This window comes from Cucumis sativus, chromosome 7 (genome assembly GCF_000004075.3).
Source record: "Cucumis sativus cultivar 9930 chromosome 7, Cucumber_9930_V3, whole genome shotgun sequence".
Lineage (NCBI taxonomy): Eukaryota > Viridiplantae > Streptophyta > Magnoliopsida > Cucurbitales > Cucurbitaceae > Cucumis > Cucumis sativus.
Window position 1 is genome coordinate 4,388,564 of NC_026661.2, and position 12,210 is coordinate 4,400,773.

At 33.8% G+C, this 12,210-nt stretch overlaps 2 protein-coding genes across 5 annotated transcripts; both read right to left on the bottom strand.

Moving 5' to 3' along the window:
* Nucleotides 1-719: 719 nt before the first annotated feature.
* On the bottom strand, nt 720-4,097 carry LOC105434393 (root phototropism protein 3). Of its 2 annotated transcripts, XM_004136847.3 has the most exons (5): nt 3,780-4,097; nt 3,544-3,675; nt 3,295-3,364; nt 1,877-3,175; nt 720-1,595 (listed from the first exon to the last, which is right to left on the bottom strand). In XM_004136847.3, the coding sequence occupies exons 2-5, from the start codon at nt 3,654-3,656 to the stop codon at nt 1,047-1,049; spliced, it is 2,031 nt and encodes a 676-aa protein (XP_004136895.1). In that variant the 5' UTR covers nt 3,657-3,675; nt 3,780-4,097; the 3' UTR covers nt 720-1,046. The 2 variants fall into 2 exon arrangements, with proteins under 2 accessions (XP_004136895.1, XP_031744278.1); XM_031888418.1 differs by having other exon boundaries at nt 3,544-4,097.
* Nucleotides 4,098-7,098: 3,001 nt separating this feature from the next.
* Nucleotides 7,099-10,786, bottom strand: LOC101204437 (pentatricopeptide repeat-containing protein At5g09450, mitochondrial). Of its 3 annotated transcripts, none has more exons than XM_011660525.2 (3): nt 10,480-10,786; nt 10,091-10,376; nt 7,099-8,081 (listed from the first exon to the last, which is right to left on the bottom strand). In XM_011660525.2, the coding sequence occupies exons 1-3, from the start codon at nt 10,512-10,514 to the stop codon at nt 7,188-7,190; spliced, it is 1,215 nt and encodes a 404-aa protein (XP_011658827.1). In that variant the 5' UTR covers nt 10,515-10,786; the 3' UTR covers nt 7,099-7,187. The 3 variants fall into 3 exon arrangements, with proteins under 3 accessions (XP_011658827.1, XP_011658826.1, XP_004136896.1); XM_011660524.2 differs by having other exon boundaries at nt 10,091-10,391; nt 10,480-10,785; XM_004136848.3 differs by having other exon boundaries at nt 10,091-10,382; nt 10,480-10,776.
* Between the last annotated feature and the right edge of the window lie 1,424 nt (nt 10,787-12,210).

Sequence of the window (12,210 nt, forward strand, 5' to 3'; positions counted from 1 at the left end):
ACACCCAAATTTAATATACAATTTGTTATACTATAATATCTATAAAATAATAAAAAATTAAAATGGTTGAATCTCAATTTAAAATAATAAGAAACTATTAATAGAAATATATATTAAAATTTAAAGAAAGTGTTAAAAATAATAGTTGATATTTTCAAAATATTTTCAATTTTTAGTTCTATAAAAAATTATTTGATAGAATTGAGACGATCTTTTATATCTTCGTAATTTAAATTCACGAAAAACATAAAAAACAAAAATATTATAAATACATATATATGTGTCATGGTTTTCAAAAATCCAACTACCCTAATTTGCTATTTTCACAAATATTCTCTTTTTTTTCCTTATTTATTGGATTTATTCTTTTTAGTCCAAAATTATGAGAACTAAATGGAAAATGGTTTTGAATGATGTATATTGAATAAACAAAATATGTGTAATCTAAGAAAACACATATTCATATTGGTTATCTTCCATACCTTTATATAGACAAGAATCTTGTAAGTTTGATATGTTATTTTAAGATCACAACTTTGGAAGAACATTGATGGGAAGCTAACATCCATATATTTTAGGTCATAAATGAAACTCATAGCCATTGGCCAAACACAAAACAAAAGCTATAATCCTATTTGAAAACCATTCAGTTTTTAGTTTATGGGTGTCATTGTTCTTAAAAGAAAGAAAAGAAAGATTCAAATTTTTTAGTCGAAATCTCGAACCAAATACAAATTTTAGTCATAAGATGAAGCATACAATTTGGTTTGGATTTTGACAACATTTTTGAAATGTAGATAACAAAATGCTTCCATAATAATACCAAAAACTAAATGGTGTGTAATAAGAAGATAAATGATGTGATAAAAGCAGTCCTCACAAGAAAATTTCCGTTTCACATAAAAGCAATAACCTCCATTGAGTGAAAAAAAAACTAACTCTTGAAATGAAAATGCCACAACTTTCCAATGATTTCACCCTTCACCAAGCAGAAAAGATAAGATCCTCAATGTTGTACTGTTGCCTCCTACTATTGAATTTCCTTTTCATGATATTGAGTTTCTCCACCTTCTATTTGTCTTTCTAGCCTTCTCTCCTGTTATTGGAACTTGATCAACCAAATCTTGGTTTTCCATTGCATTCATCTTTGTCAGTTTACTTAGTTTCTTCCATCCACTGCTCCATGTAGATGTTTGTTTCTGCTTTAGGATCTTCTCAAATTGCCTCTGCAAATTCTCCAAATTGTGTTGGAGCTCTAAGTATTTTGCATTCACGGTATCGAGTTCGAACTTCAGTGTGTTTATATCCTTTTTTGCGGCTGCCCATCCTTCTTGGAATGATTGAGGTGTCCCTTCAAGTAGTGTTTTTCTGCTTGAGGCGATTGGTTGACATCGTGACTCGCCAGCTTCTTTGATTGTGTTGTTGGCTATGGCATTGTTTATCTTTATTTGCTCAGAGAAGAGAACTTGAACGACAACGCGTAATGGGAGTCGTTCGTTTTGTGCAGCGTGTGTACAGGCATCAACAGACAGCTTTTGGCAGTCCATCACCCGGCACAACCGTTTCCTTTCGTGCTCGGATAGCGTTGGATGTGCCTATTGGTTTTGTTTAACAAGAAATGAGCAAAAGGAAGAACGTTAATGGGGATCCATAGTCGAATGACCTTGATGCAGTTCTTTAACGAAACCTTTCCATTACAATCCCCTTTATATGTTTATAAGGACTTCTAATGTATCCAACTCTTTTATTGTTTCAAGACAAATGTTATGCAGTTCAAATTATGCATATTTTCTTTAAAATCCCTTTCTTTGGGGAGAAATGACAATTAAAAAATGAAACTTGGTCAAATAGATTAAAAAGATTACATTCAACTTACCTTGAGATATGAATCAACTGCTCGATAGAGGCCGTCATCACATGATCTTGCCGATTCTGGAAGAGCCTCAGCCAGGACTTGAAACTTTGTCAAAGAGAGATTTCTATCTCTAGCCACCTCTGTGAGATAGCTATCAACAAGCCTTGCCACTCGCATCTTCGCATTTTGGTTTGAACTTGCAGTAGTTTGAGATGCTTCTAATCCATCTTTTCCCGAAAAGGATTGACTGCTGGGACTTGAATCTTCGGTTAGTTCTTGAATCAGGAAATGTTCTAAAAGCCTCTGAACAAGATCAACATCATACATGGTCTCAGATGTATTATAAGAAGGAATGAGAAGATCTTTGAGGGTGGCCTGTTCAAATTGCATCCCCACCCTTTTCTCAAGTTCAGTAACCAAAGCAGGAGCAACCTTCAAAATATTTGCCATGCTCAGAAGTTGTAGAAGAAAGCTACATGAAACACTGTCCTTCTGTGGTGGAAGTATGCTGATCAGACTCTCAATAATCATCCTCCTTTCTTTCGCCTGAATTGTCGAGATTTTGTTCTTTGGATTTACCACAACCATATGAAGGTCACCATTCCAATTGTACTTTCTGCTACTGGCACTGCCGTTGCTACAGTTAGTGGCCTCATTGCCTTCTCCATTCTCATAATTAACTAAACCTGGAAGCCATTTACATGCATAGTACATAATTGCAGCTCCAATCTGTTCATATCCCATCCCTTTCACCTTTATAGCAGTGATAACTCGCACAAAGTGATCAATTCTCAGAATTGATGCGTCTTCGAACCACCAATCCACAGGAACAGTATGGCTTCCACCTGGGATCGGCTCCTTCATCTCGTCCCATTTTGGACTTTGAATGTCCTGAGGCTTCCCAGTGTAAGTCCATCTCACTCCTTTTGGATTGGTACAGGCCTTCCAAGCTATGGAGTCACTACATCTTCTAACTATTTGAAGATTCTCTGCCCACGGTGAAAGATTCTCGCAGCTTTTCAACACTAGAATCGAGTCGCTCCAGGATGATAGAACGACATAGCTTAAAAACGCTTCGGTTTTGAATATGAGGTTCCCTTCCTCATAATCTTCTGTCATTTCAAGGTACTCAGCAGCACATCTTAGGCCAGAGATATTAGCCGCGGTTAGATCAAGAGGGACGCCATAGCAGAACTTCGCTGCTAGTAGAAACGCCTCAGTCCCCCCCGGAAGGTCTTTCATAACAATCTTGCTCAAATCTGGATCCCTTGATTCATACACAAGCCTTGTCATCTTCCCACTTCGAGAAAAGAGAAGATACTTCCCAACAAGAAGGGGGGGAAAACAACAAATCAAAACAAACAAATGGTCAAAAAACTCATCTCCAAAAACACATAGCCTCTAAGCAGAAAAAAAATGTATAAAAGGAAATGTGCTACCTTGTGTAAATGGAAATCCACGTCTTCAACTTGAACAAGAAGATCACTCGGAATATCAGTTCCAACATGCCTAAGCAAAACAAACCATAAAACTCAAAACCCTGCATGAGAACTCAGTTCAAATTTGGCACAGCCATTTCAACATACGTTTGATGTTCACTACACCCATTAAGGCAACATGTGAATATCCAAAGAGAAAAAGAAAAAAAAAATCAAAAAGGATAAAGCAGTTGCTAAAGAAGGATTAACCATGAACGGCCTCTAAGCTCAAACCCATCGGTCTTGAGGCTATGTTTGGTTGGACTGAGGACTCCATCGCCATACCCACGTCCTCTAACAGATTCAGATTCAGATTCCCACATGATTGAAACGGAGAAAACTCTGAAAAGTTTCAGTTGAAAATTTAGCTGAGGGGAAACAACGAATTATCAGAGTGGGGCTGAGAAAAAAAACAGAGATATGAAGTCAAAAAGAAGAATTTCCACATGGGTTGCTTGGATTTATGCTGGTAGAAATGTCGGCTTGGACAGTTGTTTAAATTGGATTGATATTGCTCACGGGGAATTCTACAGTATGCAATGTCATTGGATTTTTCTTTCTGGGTCTTCTCCCCTGATCCGCCATGGACATATTGTTAGCTTCCGTCTGTGTTAAAATTTGATCTTCGTCCATTTTTTTGGGATTTTTTTGTGCTAAGGTGGTTGACGAACAAGAAATACAATCCATGAACTTCAAATGGAAGTAATATAGATGAGGTTTTAAATTTGAAATGGTCCAAAATTTATAATCAGACTTCACATAACTGTTTGATGAATTCTTTATGGAATTGCCTCAAATTGTTCAAAAAGTAAATAAACAAATAAATTGACCATCCTTCATTCCTCGATTAGATTGCATGATTTTTATTACATATTTCGAGAAGGACTCCAAAACTTCATTATAGATAAACAACAACAAAAATAATCAAAGTGGTCTTAGTTTGTTTGCATTATTGAAGGAAGAAGAAAGTAGCTCTGCTTACTGTCATGGATGTCACCAATGTCAAATACTACTGGAGAAAGAGTGTTGTCATTGATTGAAATGAAATACAAAGAATAATGAATCTAGAAAAAGAAGACATAAAAAGGATTGAAATAACAAAACTTCAAACTCATTTGTTCATTTGATTATTACTGCAGTTACGACCAGGCACACCAGTAGTTTATTCTTATTTGTAATCTATTGAACTCTCCAATTGCTATACATATTGACTTTCGAATTTGCAATCCATTTGTGTATATTTTATTCCTTGTGTTTATCGTCTATGAACTTTGCTTCTTTTCCATTTTGCAACGAGGACAAAAGTGAAAGACACAGATCATGTCATGCATGTCAGAATCTTCCTATATCGAGCCAAATTCTTGAAGTTGATTCTGAGCTCGGCTGAAGATCTAAAACGGGATTGTTGAACAAGGTGGTGAAGGAACCTAGCCTACCTAATGTGTTCTGAAATGCACTCGTAAACCTAAACGCTAAACTCTAAACTCTATACTCTAAATTCCTCTAACCCCTAACAACTGCTAGAGATAGTTAGAGTTAGAGATAGTTGGAATAAGGAGTTTTGTGTTGTTTTTCCCACTTTGACATAGTTGACGTCCTAAGGGAGTGAGAGAGAGACGTCCTAAGGGGGTGAGAGAGAGACGTCATTCTCACTCAACTTGGACAAGTCACAACCACTAAATTTAGTTGAAGAGTTATGGAAATAATGTCACAAAAGCTAAAACATATATATACATTACTCGTTTAGGTATATATCACTATTGTCTATCTAAAAATAACTTTACTAGAAAGTTATATTCTCAAAAAGAAAAAAAGAAAGAAAGAGTAGAAGTTGAAATATTCTCAACTTCGTATATTAATGAATGATTGGACCTTGATTCAAACACATAAAACAATACTACAATGAAAAAAGTAAAATTTTTGAATAGTTTGAAACATGTAATATAAATTAACACAATGTATAGGAAAGTACGAGCTAGAAATGAGAGCAAGAGAACAAGGGTGAAAAACAAGATTTTGACCATTGATGATTAAGTTTGATTCGAACAGAATTTTCAAGATTTATAAATATGTAGAATTTCTCACTGTACTGAACAACAAGAGCTTAGCACAATAACATTACGTGTTAATACAGTAATTTTATTGAATTGAGTACAAGATCGGCAAAAAAAGTTATAAAACGACTTTAGTTTTGACATCATAAGTGGTAATTCAAAAAGTAGTTACAAATTATTTATTTGTGTGGCACACGTTTCCGAAGAAAGGAATCGTTTTCTCGTCGATAAGAATAAATAGATATCAATTATACATCACATTTAATTTGGTCTATTTTCACAAATTTGAGAGGTCAATTCATAAATAATTTATTGGGACAATTTCAAAGGAAACAATCAATGTCTTGGGAGTTTGCAAGCATAGAAGAGATAATATAAAGTTACATCAATTGGGTCTTCTAGGGCAATAAATGATGGGATAATTGTTAACCTATTATCTATATTTGGGAGCTTAATTAGACATTGCCATGTGACTTTAAGGTCCTTTTTTCTTCTTCTTCTTCTACTTCTCTTTTGAAATATATGTCTAGATTTTCATTTATGCTACCATTTAAGTAATTATAAATAGTTATTTTCTTTCATTGTGTGTGTTAATATAATGATGTGTATAATAATATAAGAGTTTCAAATGCATTACATGAATGTTATTGTGCATATTTGTGATGCTTTTCAATAATTATTCTTTCACATTTTTTGTTTTTTTATATGATATGATATGTGAATTAATTCGGAGAAGAAATAGTGTTGGATTGAAAAAGTTAATAATTTAGGTTGAATTTGTTTTTGTTTTTTTATTGGAAATTGAGTTTTTTTATCATGTTCTTTCAACTTTAGAAGCGATTACAATCAGTCTCGTTTGATAACCATTTTGTTTCTTGTTTTTTGTTTTTTAAAATTAAGTATGTTTTATCTACGTTTCTTGCAATAATTGCATCTTTTGGAGTATAATAATTGATTTTTTTAGCCAAATTTAAAAATATACTTTTGAAAAGCTATTGTTTTTTAGGTTTCAAATTTTGACTTATTGTTTTAAACCATTGGCAAATAGTAGATAACAAAGAAAGAAGTTGAAGGTAAAAGTTGTGTCTATGAGCTTAATTTTCAAAAACAAATATCAAATGGTTTACCAAATAGAGTCTAAATGATTATAAAATTAACGTTGACCTTGAACGTAGTTCAACTCTTATAGTGAACCTAACACATAATACAAATGTTAAACTTGATATTATAACGTGTTAGTAATAGGCAAACATAATAATTAATATAAGCAATGATAATGAAACAAAAAGATTGGCAACCCGATGTCATATCACCTACATTTGGGGGTTGTGTATCCGATTGTAAGAAACCATAATTTTTTCTTAAACCAACTTCTGAACCAATTCAAATCACAGTATGTATCTTTAAATTTTGATGGCGATTTTTCATCCTCTTTCAAATTCAAATCAACATATCAAAATAGTTGTTGAATTGTTAAAAAGAGAAGGAATCTCGGAATCAAGACACAAACAAAACACTAACAAAAAAGCAAAGAATAACAAATATAAACTAAACAAAAAGAAAGAAAACACACAATCGAGATCAAAAGTCTCATAGAGAAGGAATAGTGTGGAAATAGAATCTTAATTGTTTGTTTAAATTTCATCTAACTATATAACTAGATAACTTTATCAAAAAAGATAAAATATAAGGGCTAAGACAAGATTTGAAATTTGAAAAATTAAAAACGAAATATTTGAAACTTAGATTTAATCAAAATAAGATGAACTAGATTATGATTTAAACCTCTACTTTCCACCACTAAGCTTCTGTAGGTTCACAGTTCTTCTGAATCAAAACATTTACAAAACTGTTGGCTTTCTCATGCAACCCAGCTTCAATAAATGCATTTACAAGCCTGTTACAAGAAGAAATATCAAAATCTGTTGTGGTTGATTGTTTCCATTGATCAATAACTTCACCAATTTCCTTCAAATCATCAAGCATCAGGTAACAAGATACAATGCAAATGTAATTTCTGCTCGTCATTTTCTGCTTTGTCATCCTTAATGATCTCCAAATTTGATCAATTTTGTCTTTGTTTCCCAGACCAGCATACAAGATAATGAGGAGGTCATATGTAATCCATTCTCGCTGAGAAATGCCACTCACAGACTCGACTACAGAGTTCGACTCTGAATGCAATAGATTAGCTGACTTAACATATATGTTGACGAGTTCAATATATCGCACCCAATTTTCGTTGGAGTTGGGGTTATGATTCATCTCGTTGAGAATCTGTTTAACACCATCGATGTTCAAAGCTGCAGCTAGAGAACTGATCCAGAGATTATAAGTGAAAATGTCAGGATGAACCATCCTTTGTTTTAGGTCATCGACGATTGAGGATACCTTTTCTACTTGCCCGATCGACGTGTACAAAGTCATCATCTCGTTGAATGGAAGGGCTGTTAGAGGTATATCTGACTCCTTCATCTTTTCATAGAGAGTTTCAGCCTTGTCAGTCAATTTGGACCCAGCAAAAGAGTGAAGGAGAGCAGTATAAGTCTCACAAGTTTTGGCATCAATAGGCAGACCTTCAAAGTATCGTTCAGCAGCATCTACGCCAAATACTTTGGTCATTAAGTCAATGCGGATTGCAAAGTCGGAATCAGATAACTCGGACTGATTATGACTTACCATCCATTCTAAAATCTGCAAGCAAGAAAATAGTATTGGCAGTGAATTTTGCGGAAAAAAAATGTAATGTAGACAGATAGTCAGTTTATTGTAAATAGAGAAGATGACGTAAAATCAATCCCCTGATCAGTGTTTGTTCTACAGATTATGAGCCAAACAAAATGATGGAGATATTTCTAGCAATTTCCTTATCCTTTTTTTCAAACGAAAAATATGAAAGATTTCTGCAATCATAAAATTCAATTTCCCTTGTAGTACACGGCAACTTGACGCTTTCTTCCTCATTATTAGCATATAATTACATAATTAATAACTTTATGCAGTCAAGTATTGTTTGAAGGAACTAGAACACTTGTAAAATTCTTCAAACGTTTAATTGCCCTCACCTCAGAATACGTGAATTGTATTCTCTAAGGAATAAGGAAGACTCCCAACAGGAAATTACTCCTTTTCTTTTCAACAGAACATTTTTATGCATCACCACTTTCTGTTTCTCATATTGACCATATGTATACCTTTTGCATTCTTCTCATTACAAAGCATTTGTTGAGTTTATCAGTTGTTGAATTTCTCTTCTCTTTATGTTGCATAAAGGACAAGACTGAAAGAGTAGCACTGTTCGAAGGCAAAGGATGGGTCTTGTCACTTTGAGACTAAGACTTGCTGCTGCAAAACCCAAAGCTATCGATATGATAGTTCTAGTCCCTCCAAAATCTAGAAACTCCAAACTTTGCTCCATGCTAACAGTGCTAGCTCAGCAAATTCATCAAAACAACATATTGGCCATCCTGCCCCTAGTCCCTGGGATCTTTTCTCTCCGCTCTCGACACTCTTTAGAAAGAGTAAAATAAAGTATAAAACTTTGTCTCAGCATATTGAGTAAGCAAATTGCATAAGTCTCTTCTCCTTCATCTGGTCATATAGCTGCTAAACCATTCAAAGTACGGGACAGCTCCAATTCAACCATTATCAAGTTTATTATATCATATAAGTTTTTCTGATAAATACATTTACCCAGACTCTCCCTCAAAGACATATATGAAGCCGGATCTTTCTGCCTACAATTTCATGCTTTCATTGACAACGATCCAATTTGATGAGAAACTCAAATGCCTACAAAGGGTGACTTTAGAAGCATCCTTACTGAAGTGTTTTCTTCCATCATCTTGTCTTTGTCTTCGTGTTCATCAATAACATACGTGTGTTGAAAGCGTACAAACAGTAGGAACAACTAGAAAATGCTCTAGAACTCGAGGCTAACAGAAAAGCATCCTAATAGAAAAAGGATTTCACAAAGAGAGCTCCATTAAGAAGTTAATAAAGCAACCCTCGCCCAAAAATTATCATTCTTGACAAAGCATTGGTCCCGCAAAATAACTCCTTTGTTATTTTCTTTTCTTTCTTTCTACTCTTAAAGGAATTCCGTGCATCACTTGTTTCAAGTAATCATTAGTTGTATTGGGACAACACTGAAAGCCAAGGGTTTTGACTTTTGAGCAAAATAAAGCACCTAAAAAGGGGTCCATGTTTGAATTACATGAATATTGTATGGCTTGTAGCAAATTCCATATGTTTGATTCGAAGGCTCAGACATCTTGGTCCATAGACACAAATCTTATTGTTCTAATGTTAAAAATAAGGTTAGAGAGTATACTTCACTCAATAAGAATTAACCAACTATACTATAATTAAAAACTACAAATACAAGTTCCCTCAACAGTAAACATACAGATCACAAGTACATTAGTTAAATTTCACTCTTTTTTTTCTCCTTTTTGAATTAGATTTTAGAAGGCAGAATCTCCATTCCTTATTTGGCAAAAAAATTTCGAAGCATTTGTCTACTTCCACTTATATTCGTGTTTATTTACTAAGGGTTGCACATTTATTAGATCTCTTTGAGAGTCGCCGCAACAACAGTTAAAAAAACCACAAAAAACTTTTCTCTTTAACATTGAAACTGCCATTTATCATCCGAAAACAGAAACTTGTAAGAAACAAAAATAAAAAAGATAAAACAATACCTCAAGAGCGTGCTTATACCGCTGAATCTTTCTGAGCTCTTTGGAGATGTTCCGAAGCTCAGCGATCGTAACTTGGTTGCCCTCACTCGTCCATCTCTCAAGAACACGTATAGCACTTCGCTTGGGCAATCTGAGCTGAAATATCCTGCTTTTCAAGTCATTGAATTCTTCATAATTCACCGATTCATCAAAAGATTCACTCCTCAGAGCTCCATGAGAGCAATAGTTCGAAACATTGGCTTCATTGAAGACTGGGGTCGATTTGAAACTCTGATTTAAGAAGCCTCTGTTCCTGAATTTTCTAGGTTCAGATCAATTTACACAAAATTCTCAAATAATGAAGGAGATAATACGGAGATTGCATTGAAAGAAAGAACATCTATACTTACCGGCTGAAGGCGAGGAAGAGAGCACGAGAAGCCATGGAAATGGATCCTACAATTTGGGTGACCCGATCTCCGTTTTGCTTACTTTCGAATCGGCGACTCGTTTGTATGCTTTTTTTCACTATAACAAAGGGGTTTGGATGATCCTTCCTCGGGGGTTTTCAACCTTTTTGCATACCTCACTTGAGTTCGCGAGTACCCATTCAGTCCAATTATGACGCTCTAACCCGAGGTCGATTTTGGTAAACATAACTCAATGGACTGAGCCTTTAGTCTCACAATTACAAGTACTCTCGTTTAAGTCTTCTCGTCCCTAATTCTAGTGAACATATCTTGATCCGTCCTTTAAATGGGTTAAATCTTTCTCCTCTCGAACGATTAAAGCACCTTTCTTAAATATGATTAAGGTACTTTCATCTCTTGCTCTTTTATTATTGAATTGCTATGATGAAGAGTTTTTCCCTAAGTTGAAACTGTGTATAATTGTTTTTCGTATTCATCTAATAACAAGTCCTCTTCTTTGTGCCGATCATATTCCATATGGATAAGATATAATGATGTTAAATTTCTCATTGTTTATAGCTAGTTATCATTATTAGTTTATTATATACACTATCCCGTTGTGACTATTAACTTATTCATAACTTTGATCAAATATGACATCTTAACATAATGGTAAAGTAACATCATGTAAAGGTATGAGTCATTCATTCAAATATGTTCAAAAGAATTTGAACCTACGACAATGGATTTTGAAGACTCACATTCTAACAAATTGAAGTAAAGAGCATTTTCAATTATCAAAGTGAATGCAACTTAATATATCTTAAACGTATGCATGTAAAATTAAATAAAGAAATAAATTGATCGAAATACTCCTAAAAGACCAAAACAAGTGATTTATTTGTTTAAAAAACTTAAATTTGATTTTCAAACACATTTTCATTCCTTTGAAGAAAGTTTACACTCATATTAGAACAAGAATCGTGAAGAAAACGTAGCTCCAAGTTGTCTTGCAAACCAGAGGCATTTTACAGCATTGTTCGAAGTACATATATTGTCCTAGTATAACGTTAAAATGTCGCATCCCATGGGATCAAACCAAATACTATCTTTGATGCATTTTCAAAAATAGGAATAAGTAGCAAGGGCCCTTTTCATCGACCTTGCAAACCAATCATACAATATTTAGAACATCGCTTAAATTTCATGCTTATAGGGTCGTCACGTCACGTGAAGCTCATCGTATGACAAATGTTCCTAGGCTTGCACAATTTGTTTGGTGGCATTGTAATGAGTAACCTCTCGAAAGTTATTGAATAAAGAAATAAAGGACTAAAAACCATACAAACTAAAGTTTAAAGAATAAATTATTACTTCTATACATTTATTTTAGAACCAATTTAGTAGAAACTTAAATAATATCAAATTGGGTGTGTTTAATATTTATAAAATATAGTAAAATTTATATTCTATCAACGATGAACACTGATAGACAAAAATTTAAGTACTATATTTTACAAACATTTTAATTTATTTTGTTATATTTGAAAATATCATACGTCCTAAATAGCCATACACAATTAACAAATAAAAAAGAAACTTTACCACCTGCTTCATTAAATGGTAAAAATATTTGATAAAGTGTTCTTCTAATTATGATATTGTATTCAATATAATAAATGGAAAAGAGTGTTTTTCTCACATTTTCCTTTTACCATTTTTCCAAAAGGC